This window comes from Musca vetustissima, unplaced genomic scaffold, assembly GCF_032173495.1.
Source record: "Musca vetustissima isolate MV318-11 ecotype Yass unplaced genomic scaffold, APGP_CSIRO_Mvet_v1 utg789, whole genome shotgun sequence".
NCBI classification, from domain to species: domain Eukaryota; kingdom Metazoa; phylum Arthropoda; class Insecta; order Diptera; family Muscidae; genus Musca; species Musca vetustissima.
Genome location: NW_026874359.1, coordinates 41,319 through 61,663, shown reverse-complemented (window position 1 = coordinate 61,663; position 20,345 = coordinate 41,319). Strand labels below are relative to the sequence as shown.

At 33.5% G+C, this 20,345-nt stretch overlaps 1 protein-coding gene across 1 annotated transcript in view; it reads right to left on the bottom strand.

The window, feature by feature from the left end:
* The window catches only part of LOC133333102 (carbonic anhydrase 2), a 71,391-nt gene extending 52,942 nt beyond the window's left edge, over positions 1-18,449 (bottom strand). The window contains exon 1 of the mRNA XM_061541449.1: positions 18,314-18,449. Within this exon, the coding sequence (XP_061397433.1) occupies positions 18,314-18,449 (136 nt within the window). The remainder of the gene's footprint in view (positions 1-18,313) is intronic.
* Between the last annotated feature and the right edge of the window lie 1,896 nt (positions 18,450-20,345).

The window sequence follows — 20,345 nt, the reverse complement described above, 5'->3', positions numbered from 1 at the left end:
GGGATTGTTACTGGGATTTCCGGTTCCCCCAGTGTTAAAAATCTCCTTGCAAAAAATGTCAATGAAGGTCCATGTTTTGGCGCAGTCTTCATATATGGAACCCGATTGATTTTAGGTATTTTGAAGATTCTATCCTCATTTTCCAAACGAAGTGACTGTAACCTGACAATTTCTGACAGTATTATATGTAGGTCCTAACCGAATTATCAAACATTAATTATACACAACTATGTGACCTCAAGAGTTTATAATGCCGCGAAATATTGGTCCTAGACCCACCTATATGTAAGTTGATAGTATATCGAGGAGGAGGATATTGATTGATACCAATTGTTGTATCTACTCGGATGTGTGAGTTTTACGTAAATATTTGAAGGTGTCTATGTGTTATGATATTTTTTAGTATACACTAGAGGGCGGAAATGTCCCGCTGATCGTTTTGAAATTTTACATGAAGTTGCGGTTATGGTCAAGGACGACGCCTATAATTTTCGATGATGTTGAAATGATATGTAGGGGGTGTAATGAACCGAACAATTTATTTTTGTCAGATTTTCTAGTCACTTTAGATACCATTATTATATGCTTCTGCATCACATATTTTACACGGTGAACGCGGATCTGACCAAATACTTGGAACGACTGTTTAGATGATAATCCACAACCTAAAGTGACCAAAATTTTATTTGATGGCGTAAATATTCACCTCGGCAAAACAAGATTTGAGAAATATGCCAGGCTTAGAAAGTGGAGCCGTTGACCTATAATCTGCCAAGAGTTTGCAAATATGTGGAAATATTGCCCAGACTCAGAATATAGAACCGCAGAAAATTTGATTTGCGTGGTAGTTATGTAGGGAATCCGTCTATACTGCTCCATGCTCGCTGGTTTTTTATTTAATTTCTGCCCCTTTCGGAATATTTTCAGTGTTGACATAATCCTAAAACTCTTATATGGATAAAGGGTCTAGTTCCATTTTGTGTTGTTCTGAAAGTCCAAGCACCATAAGCTAGTCAGGTTTCAGAGGATGCTACATAAAAGGTCCCGCCCTTATTTTAAAGGTGTAGACGCGTTTTTCCCGTCTATATTTCATTTTAATCGGTACTTTGGTTTCTCGATGATAAAACAAAAGAACCCTGGAAAAAATTCCCTGAAGTTGGCTGTATAGTGACAATTTCAGATTTTAAGAGAATAAACAAATCTATACTGATCCTAACCACAAAACACTTATAAGGATGATGGTTCTATTTATTTGGGATATTTGGAAAAACCTACCCCTAACCGAAATGTCTGTAATATGGATTTTGAGGTTTTTGAGGCGATAACAGCCTTAGAACTGGCAAAGCCCTCTATATTCGGTGTTCTCAAGATCATTACTTTTGAAAATGAAATTTTTGGTATCTCCTCACAAAAAAATATAAATAAAGAATCCTCCAATTTTCGGTATTTTGTGGTTCTTGAGCACGGTATCCAACCGATTTCGCTGCAATTGGTATTTTGTAGTCGTATATGGTAACAAAACTCCGCAAACAAAAATTAATAACATTCGACCTCTTTTTAGGGTAGTCCCCATATAACCCCCTTTTTATATTAAAATAATTAACTGATTTGTTCCTACCTCCATATACCAGTATTCAACCATAGTATGGGGGATATGGTGTACTCGAAATTTTATGTCTATACCCCCTAGTATGGAATTGTAAGACGATTTAGTCGATTTATCGATCTGTTGTAATCATTCTTCCTCTGAAGGATATCGAGATAAAAAACTAGGTCAGGTTCGAGAATGTCTATGTCGGCCTACATTTAGGCATAGCCCTTATATAAATCCAATCGGCTTAAAATTGGGTCTTTAATGCAATATTTACCTAAAAACGGACGAAACTATATATAGGAGCTATATCTAAATCTGAACTGATTTTAACAAAACTTCGTAGACGTCAATATGCACATAATTCAGTACTCTGTGCAAAATTTTGTCCCAATCGGGCAAATATTGGGAGTTTGGTGTATCATTCACCAAAAAATCGGACGAAACTATATATGGAAGCTATATGTTAATCTGAACGGACAAATATTGGGAGTTTTGGTGTATCATTCACATAAAATCGGATGAAACTATATGTGGTAGCTATGTCTAAATCCAAACCGATTTTAACAAAACTTCGCAGACATCAGTCTGGACCTAATTCAGAGCTCTGTCCAAAATTTTGTGCCAATCGGACAAATATTGGGAGTTTGGTGTATCATTCACCAAAAAAATCGGACGAAACAATATCTAAATCTGAACCGATTTTAACAAAACTTCGCAGACATCAGTCTGGACCTAATTCAGAGCTCTGTGCAAAATTTTGTGCCAATCGGACAAATATTGGGAGTTTGGTGTATCATTCAGCAAAAAATCGGACGAAACTATATATGGGAGGAATATCTAAATCTGAACCTCTTTTAACTAAACTTCGCAGACATCAGTCTGGACCTAAATCAGCCCTCTGTGCAAAAGTTTGTCCCAAAAAGGGTATTAATATTAGCTTCGAAATTGAGCTATACCGGTCCTTAATTAGGCATAAGCCTACACAATGTTTTCAATATTGGTCCCGCTTTAGGTATGACTCATATAACTTGTCCTCTAAATTGCAATATTTTAAGGATTTTATACACATGTTTCACCCCACCATGTGTTCATAATAAAGGTCCACGTTTTAGGGATTTGAGTTTTTAGGGAAACCCCCAATTAAAATTGCAGAAATTTGTATTTGGCCTACATTACGGTTTGCAACAATCGATTGGAAGAATTGTCAATTATAGGTCCACTTTTTGGTATGTTCCCCATATTTTCTTCGACCTGGCCAAACCTAACACTTTTTTCCTTTTTTTTTTTTGTAAAATTAATGTTTAGGTTCATGTTTTCACATAGTCCTTATCTATATATATAAAAGAGTTGCGTTATAAGTGACTGACTGATCATCAACGCCCAGACGAAACTGCTAAAGCTAGAAATTTGAAATTTGGCATGTAGGTAGGGTTTGGTGAGTAGGCGTGTGATAAGGCGGGGTTTTTGGAAATTCGTACTAAAAGGTACTAAAAAGTACTAAAAACTGTATTACACGGGAATGGTTAGATGTAGAACTTTGAAATTTGGCACGAAGCTTTGTCTATGACGAGCGGACTTGAATGTGTGAAAAAATTTTGGAAATTAGTACTTAGATGTACTAAAAAGTACTAAATAATGTATTTAATGGAATTGGTGGAGATGCATATCAGAAACTTGATATGTGGTTTATGCAATTTCAAATAGAATGAGGTGCAATAATATTTTTTGGAAATTAGTACTAAAATGGTTCTAAAAAGTACTAAAACTGTATTACGCGGAAACGGTTACATGTAGAACTCTGTAATTTGGTATGCAGCTTTGCATAGGATAAGCGAAGTAATATGTGTGAAAAAAATTTTGAATTTAGTACTAAAAGGTGCTAAAAGGTACTAAATATTATATTTGTATGGAATTGTTATATATACATATTTGAAACTTGGTATGTAGCTTAAGCTAATACAAATATAATTATTAGCAAAAATATTTTTGAAAAACAGTACTAAAATGGTACTAAAAAGTACTGAAACTGTAAAACACCGGAAGGGTTGGAAGTAGAACTGTAAAATTTGGTACACAGCTTTGTCCATGATAAGCGATTCAGAATGTGTGAACAAATTTAGTAACTTAGTACTAAAAGTACTAAATATTATAGAACGATGGAAAAGGTAGGGATATATATCTGAAAAATGTATGTAACTTAAGCTATTACAAACAGAATGATGGGCAAACTTATTTTTGGAAATTAATACTAAAATGTACTAAAAAGTTGTAAATATTATATTGCAATATAACCGATAGAGATACAAATGTGAAACTTCGCATATGGATTATCTATTACAAATAGAATGCTATGCATTTCATTTTTTGAAAATAAGTAATAAAGTGGTGATAAAAAGTACCAAATAATAAAATACAGTGCAACAGGTAGAAATAAGAATCTGAAATTTAGTATTTAGATTACTCTATTACAAACAGAATGTCACGCATAATTTTTTTGAAATTAGTACTAAAATTTACTAAATACTGTAGTATAATAGAACCGGAAGAAATGAAAATATGTAACGCGGTACGTAGATTTAACTATTATCAATACTATGCTAGACAGTAATATACTTTTGAAATTAGTACTAAAATGTTACAAAATATAAAATTATAATGGAAAAGATAGAAATTGAAATCTGAAATGTAGTATTAGACTATAACTAATAGAGCGACATGCTCTATAAACAAATCTTTTTTGCCAAAAAGTTTGTAAATTTTACTCACGGTACTAGCAAATACTCAATACAAAAATAGGATCCTGTTATAAATAAAATACTTAACTCTGACAATTATGACAATAATCATTTATACATATATATATTTTCAAGAATTAAGTTGTAAAATATACTAAAAAGTACAAAACATTACGGGTGGATATAGAATTTGGTGTAAGGTTTTTTCTATGAAAAAATGCTTTTCGCATTTTTGTTGGACATTTGCGCTGTACTAAATATTGTAAACGACAGAACAACTAGAGGTAGAGTCCTCAAATTTTTTATGTTTTTTTTTCGAAAATTTGTATTAGAAAGTACAACTTTGAACTTTGGTTTAAACTTCCGATATAGTGAAAAATGGACGAGACTTCATACACAAATAAGTGAATACTAAATTGTTGGCATTTTTAAATGCAAATGTTTCTAACATTTCTTTCGTAACAGTACTGATATTTATTTCCAATGATGTTTTAAACCATACTTTTGTAACACGTAAATAAATTTCTAAATTTCTGCAATTTTAATGGAAATCTTCCCTATAAAGGCAGGTCTCTGTATAATAAATGATCCGCTGTGCAAAATATTATATTATAAATTCGTATTATAAGGGTACACAATTACTAAAACGTACTACATAATTTACCATTAGCATGAAATTACCTAAATGACCAAAAAAATGAAAAAACGAACTATGTGCATTGGTCCATCGGGAGGATAGAGAAAGTAATAATAATAATCATATGTTGTACTCGATTTAGTAGAATAACGTATCAACGTATCTGTTCCAAAGAAATGCGGAGTAAAATCTGAGATTTTCTTAAAAAAAATAAGATATAGGACCTATCATTATTTGAAATAGTTCAAATTTATGGTAAATATTAAAATATAAAAAGTATATTGTGTAGCTTTTTTATTTTAACTACACAAAAATTCCGCTAACAACGTAGCGGGCCTATGCTAGTATAAAATATGGGAGATATTTTGCAACAATTTTTATATTATTTTCAAAACCCCAAAAGTCGTTATAAATTTAAACATATATTCACATTTTCCATTTGTGTATTAATGTTAATGGATCACACAAATCCAAATGAAAGATATTCCCTCTCTTTCTCTCTGTCTCTCCCCCACACAATAAACCGTTTTACATTGCATTTTTTGTTTGCTAATTTGCCAATTGAAGCATTGTTCGTTCGTTGATTCATTTGTCCGACTGCCTATATATGTATGTACATATGTGTGTGTGTCAGTGTGCGACACTTTTAATTCATTTAAATCTGGTGTGGCTTGGAGTGGAGTACTGCGAGTACACCTTAAATTTCTTTATGTTTTTCGTCATTTAACGACAACTGTCACACAATTTCTGTGTGGAATGTCAACTGTCAGACTAACATTTTGGTTGAATTATCATCTCTGTGGTTGTTCTATTATTGTTTTTGTCATTGTTGTTGTTTTTAGTCATTTAGGTACCCAACGATTTTTGTTGTTGTTTGTTATTGTCGCTCTCTTATCTCTGTAACAATTAATTAGTTTTGTTGTTGTCGTTGTTGTTGCTGCTACTATTATTATTGTTTTGTTACAGTTACTTTTTGCTACTGTCGTCAAACAACAAATCCGAATTTGTTGTTTTTTTTCTTGTCGTTTGTTGTTGGATGGTTGTTGTGATGTGAAACGTGACTCGTTGTTGGGATGTATTTGATGTGACTGCAAATTTTTTTATTTTGAACTTGATTTTTCATGATTTCGGTAATATGATATGCTCAATGTATTTATGATTTTTTTCTGGGTATGGTTCTTCATTTAAATCTTAATGGAAATGAATGGAAATGCTTCTAAAAAAACTTGAATAAAAAATATGTGGAATTTCAAAGAATTTTCCATACATTTACAGTTTATTAAAATTTACTAAAATAGAAATATTTTTAATAGCGTCATAGAATTCAAAATATGTTATCACAAGGGCCGAATAAAGATGTCTGGTTATGATTAAAAACCGTTTAAAATGTAATGACTAATCTATAAAGGTTTAAAATCGATGAAATCAAAAAATAATTCCCTTCTTCGACCGATTATCTGTAGGAAAATTTCTGAATTACAAATTTTATTTTTATACCGGTATTTCATTGGAAAAGGGGCAGTCCCTTTAAATACCATTCTTATCTGATTTATTGTCTTCGAAAAAAATAATTAATTTTTGGTAGTTATATCTACTAAACTATCAAAATGATTAATTAAGTATTTGCCGTAAGTGGTTGACTGAGACTGACTCATTAACGTCTAGAAAATTTAGAATATTTGAAATAGTATTTAAAGATCACTCTTGGTATGCATGATTGAGATAAGACTGGGATTTTTGGTAATGATCTACATTTCGATAACGAACTTTAAAGAATATTCGATGAAACAAATATATATTTAAACTAGTAAAGAAAGTTCAAAAGTCGGACGGGGCCGATTATATGATACCCTGCACTACTTTGGGTACATACAAGGGATCCTTTCCAATATCCTTTAGATAGAATATTCATATAATCCTTGGAGACCATTGAAATGAAATCTAACAAAATTAACTGCATGAAGTTGTAGATATTTGAAAAAAAAAATAAAAACAACCCATACAGATACAATCTGAAATCTTTGTAAAATTTTATGTCAAGGATCGAAAAAAATATGTATAAGATCTATAAATATAAATGGATGTCTTTTATCAATTTCTCTTTCGAGATGAGCTACATGATCGGAGTTGCAATGAAAAGGAAAGCCAGAGAGATACTACATTCCCACCACTATGCGACGCGTTTCGCCATTGGTTAAGCGGCTCATCAGGCATATTAGGCAATGTGGCTTACAAATGTCTTTACTTGATAAGTTGTATTTATGTCGACTATTGTTGCGAAATTGCATCTACGAATTAAATTCATTTTTTTTTTGTCTTTGGGCAACCGTGGCATCGACCATTTGGTATGCTGCAACACTATGGGCTATACAAAATTTATCTCGACACAAAATCCAATACACGTTATTCTCGGTTCGATTTGGTATGTTGTGCACAAATTCGTCCTAAGTGGAAAAAAAAACTTTAGTTATTTGGTACATCATTTTGATGAAATCGGATGAAAATATATATGGAAGTTATATTTAAACATGAAAAGTCTTCAATCCAATACGCTATGCAATTTTTCATTTAAAGCGAACAGACATATGCTCCTCCATTTGCACAATTGGCATAAAATCGGACTAAAGAATATATGTGAGATATATATAAATCTGAACCGATTTGAAACTTAACCAAATCATTCTAGACTAAATTTAATACACGCTGTAAAATTTCGTGAATATAGAACAACCATCGATTCCTCGGTACGCCATTTACATAAAATCTATATATCTAATCTAATTCTGAACCGATTCCAACAAAACGTCGAAGACATCAATCTGGACCTAATTCCGTTATCTGTGCAAAATTTTCCAATTCTAATCGGACTAATATTGGGAGTTTAGTGCATCATTTATTTAAAATCGGACGAAACTATATATGGGAGCAATATCTAAATCTGAACCGATTTCAGTCAAACTCGGCATACATCAATCTAGACCTAATTCAATACTCTGTGCAAAATTTTGTCTCAATCGGACCATTATTGGGAGTTTGGTGCACCATTTAGCTAAAATCGGACGAAACTATATATGTGAGCTTTATCTAAATCTGAAACGATTTCAACCAAACTCGGCATTACATCAATCTAGACCTAATTCAATACTCTCTGCAAAATTGTATCTCAATCGGACCAATATTGGGAGGTTGGTTCACCATTTACCTGAAATCGGACGAAACTATATATGGGAGCTATATCTAAATGATGACTTGAAAAAAGTCTTCTTTAAAAAATCCACGCCTTGAAAAAAGTCTTCTTTAAAAAATCCACGCCTTGAAAAAAGTCTTCTTTAAAAAATCCACGCCTTGAAAAAAGTCTTCTTTAAAAAATCCACGCCTTGAAAAAAGTCTTCTTTAAAAAATCCACGCCTTGAAAAAAGTCTTCTTTAAAAAATCCACGCCTTGAAAAAAGTCTTCTTTAAAAAATCCACGCCTTGAAAAAAGTCTTCTTTAAAAAATCCACGCCTTGAAAAAAGTCTTCTTTAAAAAATCCACGCCTTGAAAAAAGTCTTCTTTAAAAAATCCACGCCTTGAAAAAAGTCTTCTTTAAAAAATCCACGCCTTGAAAAAAGTCTTCTTTAAAAAATCCACGCCTTGAAAAAAGTCTTCTTTAAAAAATCCACGCCTTGAAAAAAGTCTTCTTTAAAAAATCCACGCCTTGAAAAAAGTCTTCTTTAAAAAATCCACGCCTTGAAAAAAGTCTTCTTTAAAAAATCCACGCCTTGAAAAAAGTCTTCTTTAAAAAATCCACGCCTTGAAAAAAGTCTTCTTTAAAAAATCCACGCCTTGAAAAAAGTCTTCTTTAAAAAATCCACGCCTTGAAAAAAGTCTTCTTTAAAAAATCCACGCCTTGAAAAAAGTCTTCTTTAAAAAATCCACGCCTTGAAAAAAGTCTTCTTTAAAAAATCCACGCCTTGAAAAAAGTCTTCTTTAAAAAATCCACGCCTTGAAAAAAGTCTTCTTTAAAAAATCCACGCCTTGAAAAAAGTCTTCTTTAAAAAATCCACGCCTTGAAAAAAGTCTTCTTTAAAAAATCCACGCCTTGAAAAAAGTCTTCTTTAAAAAATCCACGCCTTGAAAAAAGTCTTCTTTAAAAAATCCACGCCTTGAAAAAAGTCTTCTTTAAAAAATCCACGCCTTGAAAAAAGTCTTCTTTAAAAAATCCACGCCTTGAAAAAAGTCTTCTTTAAAAAATCCACGCCTTGAAAAAAGTCTTCTTTAAAAAATCCACGCCTTGAAAAAAGTCTTTTTTAAAAAATCCACGCCTTGAAAAAAGTCTTCTTTAAAAAATCCACGCCTTGTTGATGACTTGAAAAAATATTCTTTAAAAAATCCACGCCTTGGATAGGCCTTCTCAAAAAGTCTTCTTTAAAAAATCCACGCCTTGGATAGGCATTGAAAAAAGTCTTCTTTAAAAAATCCACACCTTGGATAGGCCTTGAAAAAATATCGTGTGTTCTGGCAATCCTTCCATTTTTACAAAATAACGAACCCACCTTCTATTAGAAAATTGCTTTGTCCTTGACACTGACATTAAAAATGCAACAACAATTTGTCGTCAACAACTAACGCGGCAATGTCTCTCTCGAATTGCTGTAAAATCCATGTAATGTGTTTAATGAATCATTACAAAGTGATTAAAAACTATAACCCCTCCCTTTCACTCTTCCTACTTGCTATGGAATGGAATACATGAAGACCCTGTGCAGGTAATCAGAACTGCTACTTTTGTTTCAGATCAGAACTTGCATTCCATTCATAGTGCAGTTGCAGTTGTTGTTGTTGCAACGTGTGAGTGTGGCTGTGTTTGTGTGGGTGGCCAGCAGTGCATGCAAATACAATTAAAGCACCGTTATTTACAATTTTGTATCTCATTTTTCATTACTTTTTCGATTACATTTTTACAGTTCGGAATTGTGCATTGCATTTATTTATTACGGTAAATTAGCAACACAACCACAACAACAACAATGACGACGATGACAATAATGGTTAATTGCTGTTGCATGTGAAAACTAAATGTTATTGCTTTTGTTGTTATGGTCATCATAATTACATGGTGGGGGTTCATGATCGATAAAAAAGGGTCTTGAGGTTTATGGTAAGTGATGGATTTCTTAAATAATATTTTTTCAAGGCCTATCCAGGGCGTGGATTTTTAAAGGAGACTTTTTTTAGTCATCAACAAGGCGTTTATTTTTTAAAGAATATTTTTTCAAGGTCTATACAAGGCGAGGATTTTTTAACAAAGACTTTTTTCAATGCCTATCCAAGGCGTGGATTTTTTAAAGAAGACTTTTTTGAAGTCATCAACAAGGCGTGGATTTTTTAAAGAAGACTTTTTTCAAGTCATCAACAAGGCGTGGATTTTTTAAAGAAGACTTTTTTCAAGTCATCAACAAGGCGTGGATTTTTTAAAGAAGACTTTTTTCAAGACATCAACAAGGCGTGGATTTTTTAAAGAAGACTTTTTTCAAGTCATCAACAAGGCGTGGATTTTTGAAAGAAGACTTTTTTCAAGTCATCAACAAGGCGTGGATTTTTTAAAGAAGACTTTTTTCAAGTCATCAACAAGGCGTAAAATATATAATATTCCATAATTTGTTGACTGCCCTGCCCATGGCATTACCGCAACTTTGCGGAGGACAATTTAAATTTTAACATGCAGCCAACTACCTTAATTTGACAATTTGCCAAAGTGTCCGGCACTTCACTTTCACAAATTGACAAATATTAATAATTGACATGCTGACAAAATATATACAAACATGTATGTATGTCTGTATATTTTTACATGTCATGAAATGGTGATTTGTGTCAAATAAACACATCCCGATAGACATCTAAAGTAAATTTAATCGACAAATTGAAGTTGGACACCGAAGGATATGCACCGTAGTAGCTGTGAACTTCCTCAGGAATTTCGATGGTGAGTCATTTTGGCAAATAAGGGTATTTCCTTTGTGTTTATATACATATGTGTGTAGAATTTATTTATGCAGACGACATAATCATTGCCATTGGACAATGATTGAAAACTTCAAATGAAATCTAAGTCAAGGATAATAGTGGGAAATTGTGTCAGGTCAAAGGAAAATATTTATCTTGATATGAAGGACTCAACATACGTATATTTTCATAATAAATTTCCTTTACTTTTTAAATTTGTTCAACATGAACAAATTTTATAACTAAAATTTCAATCTGAAAAAGACTTGTGATTGATCCATTTGATCTCAAATGTTACAAAAATCCACAGAATTTACGATATCAATTTCCTGTAAATTTGTTGGTCTACATTTGGTCAGTATTTTAAATAATATCCTTTTATTGGTCACCACCACCTGACCAATTTGTCCACACTTTGTCTAATTGCATGACAATTTACTGCAATCGTTTATTGCTCGCTTATTTGTACAAATTATAAAGACCACGAACAATGGTAAATTACCGACCGATCCAATTCATTTTGTTAAAATTTTATTACAATTCTATTTGATTTTATTACAGCAATTTATTTCCCGCCATACTAATTTAGAATTGTAAATTGTTTAAAATGTTGGGTGATTATTGCTGGCAACAATGTAAGCGAATATAACCAATTAAATTGAAATATGTTACAAATATTGTTAATGGTATTATAAATTAATTTAGGTCGATTAAAACTTTTTACAACAGAAAATATATTTTTGAAAACAATATATGAAATGTTAATAACAATTCAGGATATCAAAATATATGGTGTGTTTCCGTACTTAAAGAAATGGTTAAATTAAAAAAATATATATAAAAAAGGTGGAATGTGTTTCAAAAATGAAGAAGAAATGCAACTCTGTCTTTTAGCTTCTTATTGCAAAGTAATACAATTTTTAACAAAATGTTTTAGCTCAATTTTTTCTACTCTGTTTCTAGCGTCCATTATAAATGCCATTAAATTTTCAACAACTTTCTACTTTTTAAATTAATTTTCCGTTATTATATCAAATTTGTAATTAATTAATGACAATGCAAAATTGTTAAAAAAAAAACTATTTTTTCACTTTTGTGATAATAAACTGTTATATTTTTATTAAAATTAATAAATATTAATTAAAATACAATCATTTATTTATACAATATTTAATAATGTAATCTATTTTAAATTAGTCATTGTATTTTCATTGTTAACCAACAAATCGCACAATCTCTTTGGCACTGGCATCGTGTGAACCACCCCTGTCTTACTTGAACAATCGATAACAATGGCTAGGCATACGTTATCTCGATAACATTGTCTTGCATTGCAAAAGAAGGGTTCTATAGTTCACTAGTGCGTTTATGGTATGAAATCCATTCCAATTGGAATTCTCTTCACCTGATATATATTAATATATAGATATATAGTAAAAAATTCTATAAATATATTAAAATCTTATTGCAAATGAATGATCTATTCCAGAACCTAAAAAATGTATAAAGGGTTTACTATGGTAACATTTTTTTTATATAAAAAAATGGTAAATATTGGTAGATTCTTGCAGTTCTGGAACAGAACATCATTACTATACTATACTATATATTTTGAGCAGATTAAGTATATTTATAGCAAGTTCGTTATAACCGAATTACAATAATTGAAAACTGAAATAGGAGACCGAATAAATAGTTCGTTACATTCGTAGTTCGCTATAAGTGTAAAGTTTTGTATGAAAAATATGTCTTAAAACTTCGGGACCAGGAAAAAATTCGGCACCAGCGTACTCGGATGTATATTTATTATTTATATTTATTTATACGATGAACAGCTATTCGCCGCTTTAATTATTTATAAGTAAATGGCACCATGTATGAGACCCAACCAAGAGACCCAACCTCATAACATGTGTTCAACGTACTTTCCTGAACCAGGAGGAAGAATGACTGTTACATTTAACTAAGTAACTGCAACAAATCCGAACAGGTATGCGACTTATTTTAATCTTCACATTATATATCATCCAGAGGGTGGTAAGGCGAATAAGATTGTGATTCATCCTATAAGAGCCCTTCAAGCCGAGGAGATATCGCCAAAATTTACGAAGGATGATACCACCACCCACAATTTGTTGGCAGGGTAGTCCTGCTACTGAAGAAAGAGGAGGATGACAATAGAGGTAAATGGTACAGACCGAATTCGTTTCCGTTCCCAATAGCAAAGACGCTTGAGTCTGTGCAGACGTCGGAGAGTAAGTGAGAACACAGAGAATGGACCTATTAACTCTTATAAACAAGGGCACCAGTTCCCATGCATGAGCAGCTAAAGTAGCTCAACATCAACATGAGTTCCGAAAAATGCAGAGCACAACAACAGCATGACACGCCATAATCACACATATAAGCAGAGGACATAACCAGAATAGGCCGTTCTGTAGAACAGTTTTGGAGACTTTAATGCCTTCGAAGATGACAATTTGTTTGTTCCCGTACTGCAAGAATGTAATACTTTTTACTACGATAACGAATTTTCTTTTATGATATCGAAGAAAATAGTAAAATCGAGTAGATTCTCGCAGTACGGGAACAGACCAAATGTTAGATAAGTCTAAACTCTGAAATGTTCGATAAGTCTAAAGCCCGTAAAGTGAAACAAGAAGTTCCCCATGGTGGGGTCATATCTATGGCATGATTGTATGATTTTAGGATTTGAAGATATCCGCCGCCAAACACTCAGCCTCATGTTCACCACATGAAATGAAGCTACCGTTGAACATCATAATCGATGGTGCACAGATTCCGACAACAAACTAGTCCAAAATTTGGGGGGGGGGGGGCGTTGTTAACTTTCGATAGCTTATTTAAGTAGTGCATGCCATTGCTATTTGGGACAAGAGGAGAAACAAGCACAAGGTTTTTAAGTCGCTATCCTGCAGCAGCTCTTGGGGTACTGATAAAGAAATCTGGTTGACTTCCCACAAAGCAATAGATCGATCGGTGATATTCTATGCAACGCCGGTGGGATTTGCGAATGAAATGCCAATCCACAAACTATAGCTGCAAAGTCACCAGAGCTGCCTAGACCAACGGGAATAGTTTAGCCCCTATTGGGCCCAAATTGACAACATAATACCATACACATGCTCTGCATATAGACTATGACCTCACGATACGCTGCATATTTTCAACTGTCCATCTAAACCCACTTATCTGTCTCCGAGTCTGCTTGACTGCAGACAATTTAGAATGCAACTTTTTTGGACATAAAAATCGAGGAGTCAGAACCGGAATATCGAATATGTAAACGGTTGCAACATAAACGCATACGATTCTTCTTTCGAATGGAAAGCTATCGATCTTCAGATCCTCAAGCATTTAAAAATGTTATCCATATTTCTATAGTTAATTTTAAATAGGAAATTCATCGGTTCCAACGAAATTAGGCTAATTTAGAACCCGGTCGCGGTAATATAGGTAGTTCTTGAGGCTCTTATTTTGGCCCTGAGGTATGGACCTTTAAATTTCTGCTAGGGCCCTTGTATTTTCCCCTATTTTTTACAAGGACAATACGGTTTTGGCCCTGCATACAAAAATGTAATTTTCATATCGATGAAAAAACCATTGGACCTATATTTCAGGATGTATGGACTTTGAGGAACTTTGAAGTTCCATATTTCCGGGTTTCCGCAAGAAAAAGTATATCGTTGTAATCAGGAGCCCATACCGCGATAACATATATTTAAGTCCATATGTGGTTGTTGTATTAATAATGCAACGGATTCATTTTTGTCATGCCTTTAACTTTTGAAATTTTTGGCAATTTATACATGATTCCAACTGTCGTACCTTTTGTAAACATAGTGTAACGGCAACAATAGTTGTATATTCCCTTTTACCATAATTCGTACCTTTGCAATTCCCTTTTAGCACAACATTCTTATTCTTTTAGCTCCCTATTCCCACTTTCATTTCGATTAATCGAATAGTGCAAAAGTCGACCTACATCACCCTAATCATAAGGAAAGGAATTTTCAAGCAAGAAGGAGCAAAAAAATTAACGCGTTCTGTAAAAAAGCGTATTAAACACAACTAATCTTGCAGAAAATCTAAATAAAATAATACGAATTCCGTTAATAAACTCAATTGGAATAGTGAGTGTTGAAATTGAGTGTAAAAATGTGCAAAAATTGAAAAAAAGAAAAATGGCAAATGAAAAACAGCTACATGCAAAAAGAAAAGAATGCAATAAGAAAAAAATTTTGCGATTAGAGAACGAAGTCTGTTGGAAAATACAACAACGCCGCTAATCCGTTTTTGAGTGTGTGTGTGTGTTTGTGTGGTTCTTGCAAATCGGAAAGGAAGGAGACCGACCACAATTCAATGGTGTCTCCGTTGAATTAATAAAGCAAAGAAAAAAAGAAATAGTTTCAATTAAAAATAACATAAAAAATCACGAATGGATTTGCATTTAGCCAACTAAAAAAGAGGATTACAATAGTGTGTGTTGGTGTTTTGCTTTAGTTTGTCTTTTTTGTTTGCCGCCCAGCCGCTGCAATTCTTTTTTTTGCAATAGAAGAAAAAAAACAGATATGAGATTAATGAGTATGGGAGAGACAGTTCATTGTCGTCGCTGGCGTTAAGAAGAAGCATCAGCAGCATTACCAGAACACTAAACGAAAGGAAAATGACAAATACGAAAAACTAAAAGAAAGAATAACGAAAATAGCAAACACGAAAGCAATATTAAAATAAAATAGAAAAAAAGGCTAACAAACGAATGACAAGAAAAGCAAAGCAGAGAAAAAAAGAATTTGGAAAAATTTGTTTTTCATTTTGCTGCTGAGTGTGTGTTTGTTTGTGTGTGCGTGTGATGATTTTTTTTTTGTTGTTTCGTCTATTTTCAAGTGTTTACCGGAAGAAAGAAAGTAAAGGCGTAAAGCAGCCACCAGCAGCAGGCTGTGTTGTTTGGTGTAGTTGTGCGTTCCTCTGATGGGAAGAGGCCCAAAATTTTGTGTGTGTACTATTTTGTTTCAATGCAATTAGAGAGAAGGAACAAGAAAAAATAAAGAAATATTAGAATTTTGAAACTAAATACCACCTATTCGAAAAAAAAAATACCTAACAAAATATTAACTTGTATGAATGCCGTTTGTCGCCTACCCCACCCCCGCTCTACCTCTTCTTCTAATGGCTTTTCGATCGTATACACAACAAACAACACATTTAGAAAAATAACAAGAGGATATCTGGTTGGTTGAATGGCTGACTGACTGGCTGGTTCACTGACGGGTATTGCATGAAGTGCGAGTAATAGAACACAGTTCAAAAATAGCGGGTGGGCCGGCATAGAAAAAAATTTAAATGTGTTCTATTTTTAATGTTCTCCTGATGATGATGATGATAGAAAACAAGCTATAATTATTATGTGCTTCCCTCATAACCCGTGTTTTGAAATTACGCGTAACTAAGGTGTAGTTCTACAACCGAATGACCATTTGAAAAATTTCCAGTCGATGTGGATGCTTATGTCACCAAGAAATGAAAATTATATCGTGTCATATAACCCCTTAGATGTAATATTGTCCATTCGATAACAGTTGCTGGCTATTTTATATGCTATGTTCCGGAACCTAATTGAATACAAGTGTTTTATCTATTCAAATTTTCGGCATAAGTCCAGTTGATGGCTTTATGGGTTCCTATGGTCAAGTTTTCAAAGATACACTCTTAAGAAAATTTGGAAAAAGTAAAGTTCAGGGCTCGGTGGCGGTCGTTTTGAAATTCATAGCTAGACCTTGAGACCCTGATTACAACGGATCCGTAGAACCGGATATTACCGGGTACCCGTACCCAAACTTCCGGGTCAAATAACCGGGTAACCGGGTACGTCCCCCAAGAAAAAAGATATCCCCATAGTTAGGGTAAAAATACATACCTCTGGAAAACATTTCAGAAAAATCTGATCGTTTTTACTAAACTAGAGTTAAGCCCAAAAATGTATTTCCATTATCAAAGTAGTCCACACTTCCTGAGATATGGGTCTCCATTATCATTTTAAAGGTTTATTGCATTGATTAGAGGCCTAATGTATTGTGTGTATTTTTTGCAATATTCTTTTCTGTTGCTTTTAATTGAAATCCACTTTGTTTTTGAGAGCTATGAAAGGGTCCTTTTGAAAATTTGGAGGCCCATATCTCAGGAAGTATCGGTTTCTTCGATAAGACCAGTAAAAAAGTGTCTGTCGGTGTTTCCGACAGTTATATACCCTCACCCTATAGTTTGCGGAGGAGGTCTTCCCAGTAACATACAGCTTTTATTATTCTGTTCTTATTAGGTATATGTTTTTATCAAGGATGTTTCAGACTTGATCCTTTGGACTTGATCTAGGTTTGGTAAAGATAACAGGCTGTGCAAAGTTTTGTTCAAATCGGGCATTCCATTCGCCTGCTATTGGATTTATAAATATTGAAAATGTTGACCCTTTGTGGGGGAGGTACCAGAAGGAGTGGACCAATGGGTCCCACCTTTGGACTTGATATAGGCTTTGTAAAGATAATAGATTATGCAAAGTTTGGTTCAAATCGGAAAATTTTGGCCATTTTGTGGAGTGGACCGATATTCCCCATCTTCGAACTTGAACTATGTTTGGAAGAAATGTTAAGATGTGCAAAGTTTGGATGAAATCGATTACTCCTTTCGTTAAGTGCTTTCACATTATCCAATGACCGCCTTCACATTATCTATCTTGACTACTATCGGAACATTCGAGACCGAATGATGAGTGGTTTTTGTCCACAAAAATTTCTTCACAGCTGATTCAAAAATTGACTTTTTTCTTCAGAAACATGTCATTTGGCATTTAGAGCACAGGCAGGTCTCGTCGCCCTAATGACGAAATAGGCCTGAGATATGGACCTATTTGTGATGAAAATGTCATAAATCTTGTTAATAGGTCAGATTTTCATCATCCCAATGTCATGCGAGACCGAATGCTAAGTCTTTTTTTCACAAAGGTTTAAGATGATACTTGATTTATTTCATTTATTTCATACATAGTAATGCATAAGGTAATAAATCCAAACAATTTTACATTACAATATACTAACTAACAATGTTGTAATATACAATAAAGAATTAAAAAAAAATATCCTATATACAATTATAAAAATGTTTATGCAATTTCCCTATAAAATTGGTTCCCCTTGAAGTAAAATTAACAAAATAATATTAAAATAACAAAAAAGTACCAACTATTTTATGATAGCACTACTAAAAGAGCAGAGTCTAAACAATCACATTTGATTTAGCGCAAATTCAGTATATCTTCTAGCTGATCATGTGGGCGTCCTTAACTACGTATCCTATCCATGGCTTCTTTGAATGTGGCAATTTTTGGTACTGACGCCTCGTTGGCCTTCTGCCTCAGGAGCACCGGTTTGTCCGCTGAGGTCGGCGCACTACTACTGGCATTATCTGTCTTGGAAGGGCTCATATCACTAACGGTCTCGGACGACGAGTTACCTACTTTTTGAGGCTCCGTTCGATTGATGGGCACGACTTCGCATAATACCCCAGCGTTAGGATGTCAACATTAAGGAAAGGAGACCAGTAACCTATGTTATTGGGATAGTTGCAGGACCAGCGTCAAAGCTTCCCGTCGTCAGTCCAGAAGATCATTGGTACTAGGTCGTTTTCCTTCGAGACCGTTTATTTAGACCACATTTTATTTTATTTGCAGTTTAATACTACAGCTTCCGATAGTATTAAACTGCATTTCCGCTCAAGGGTATAAACTTAATATCGTTGCAATAGTGATAACATTAATTTATCCACGAGAGGCAGACCTACGATCCAAAACGACCTAAGTCCCACTCATTTAACGACTGCTACAAACGGCAGAGTGTTCTACGATCTGAATCGATTCGAGTCTTACTTTTCCAACTCCTATCACATCAGTCAATTGTATAAAAGCAGTAGGGCTGCTACGACAACAACTTTGAGAATGGATAGGCTTCTGTACAATAACACTTGGGCCTAACGATCCACAGATGCTACAAATTTTGTTTGTTGATGTAGTCTCCTAGGTATGAGAACAAGTCTTATAAAGGATCTTGAAATTCTTTAAAAATCCAGAACATCTTCCACTGTGTGGCAAACATAAATGACCTCATGCAAATGTCCTCATGGTACCAAGTGATTTTAAATTGCATCACAGAGGTGTAGCATTTAATTTGCTGAGGTGTCTATTAGAGGCCCAAATTCAATCCAGACTAAAGTTAGCCTAAGAAATATTGGGCATTGGCAAAGTAGACTTTGTTAAAAACACAGAGAACTTCAACAGCAGGCCATATTGTGACACTTGATATTATCAACTTGAGGAGACTCTTTGAACAGTACTACATCAGATTAGAATTGATCTTCAGCAGTTATCCAGACAAACTCGGTGGTTCTGCCGCACTAAGATCAGTATATGCAGCCTCCTTATTCGGTACATACAGAAACGAAATTGCTGACACGATGTTTGACACATATCCCATATGTCGACTGGAAATGACGAATACGATTCTTTTGATCAATTATATAAAGATTACCGGTTACTTTAATTCTACAACAAATTTTGTTCCATTTGACCATAAATGTTGACTTATGTTTGACCTGTATTGCTATTGCTAGATTGATGAAAAATTCGGTTATATGACAATCCAGCTCCGATTGTTACACGTTGTTTTTGATTACATATGTCCTGAACAAAAGTTAGTTTAAAGCTTCGTTGTGAAAATGAAAATGTTTCAAGGATACTAACTAAAAACCAACAAAAATTTTATGAATTAATATTTTATTTAAAATTTCCTACTGATCATAATACTCGATTTTATAAAAACAATAATTTTTTTCTCTTTATAGTTGCATTACATCTAAACTCTACTACACCACCTGCAGCGAAAAACTCCGTCAATCCAAAAGGATAACAGTTCAAAAAATACAAGAAATAACAGAATCTGAGCAAATTTAAAAAAAAAAAAACAATTCAGCAAACAAAACAAAAACATTATTTTCTACGATAGAAGACAACAACAAAAAAGCCGGCAACACACCGAACACAGATACAAGACTGAAACAATCTTAACAACAAACAAATCAAATTCTTCAATTCCCATTACACCAAAAAACAAACAAAACAAAAAAGAAAAAAAAAATAATTCTACTCAAAGAATTACGCTTCGATAAGAATTTTTAGCACCATTAATTTTTTTGCTTATTTGGGGGAAGAACCGCAAACAAATTCAAATAACGTTGCAACACTACACTGTCGTCATCGTATATTTGTCGTCGCTGTGTTTTTTTATTATTGCTCTCTGAAGAAGTTCATAATTATCAACCTTTTCTA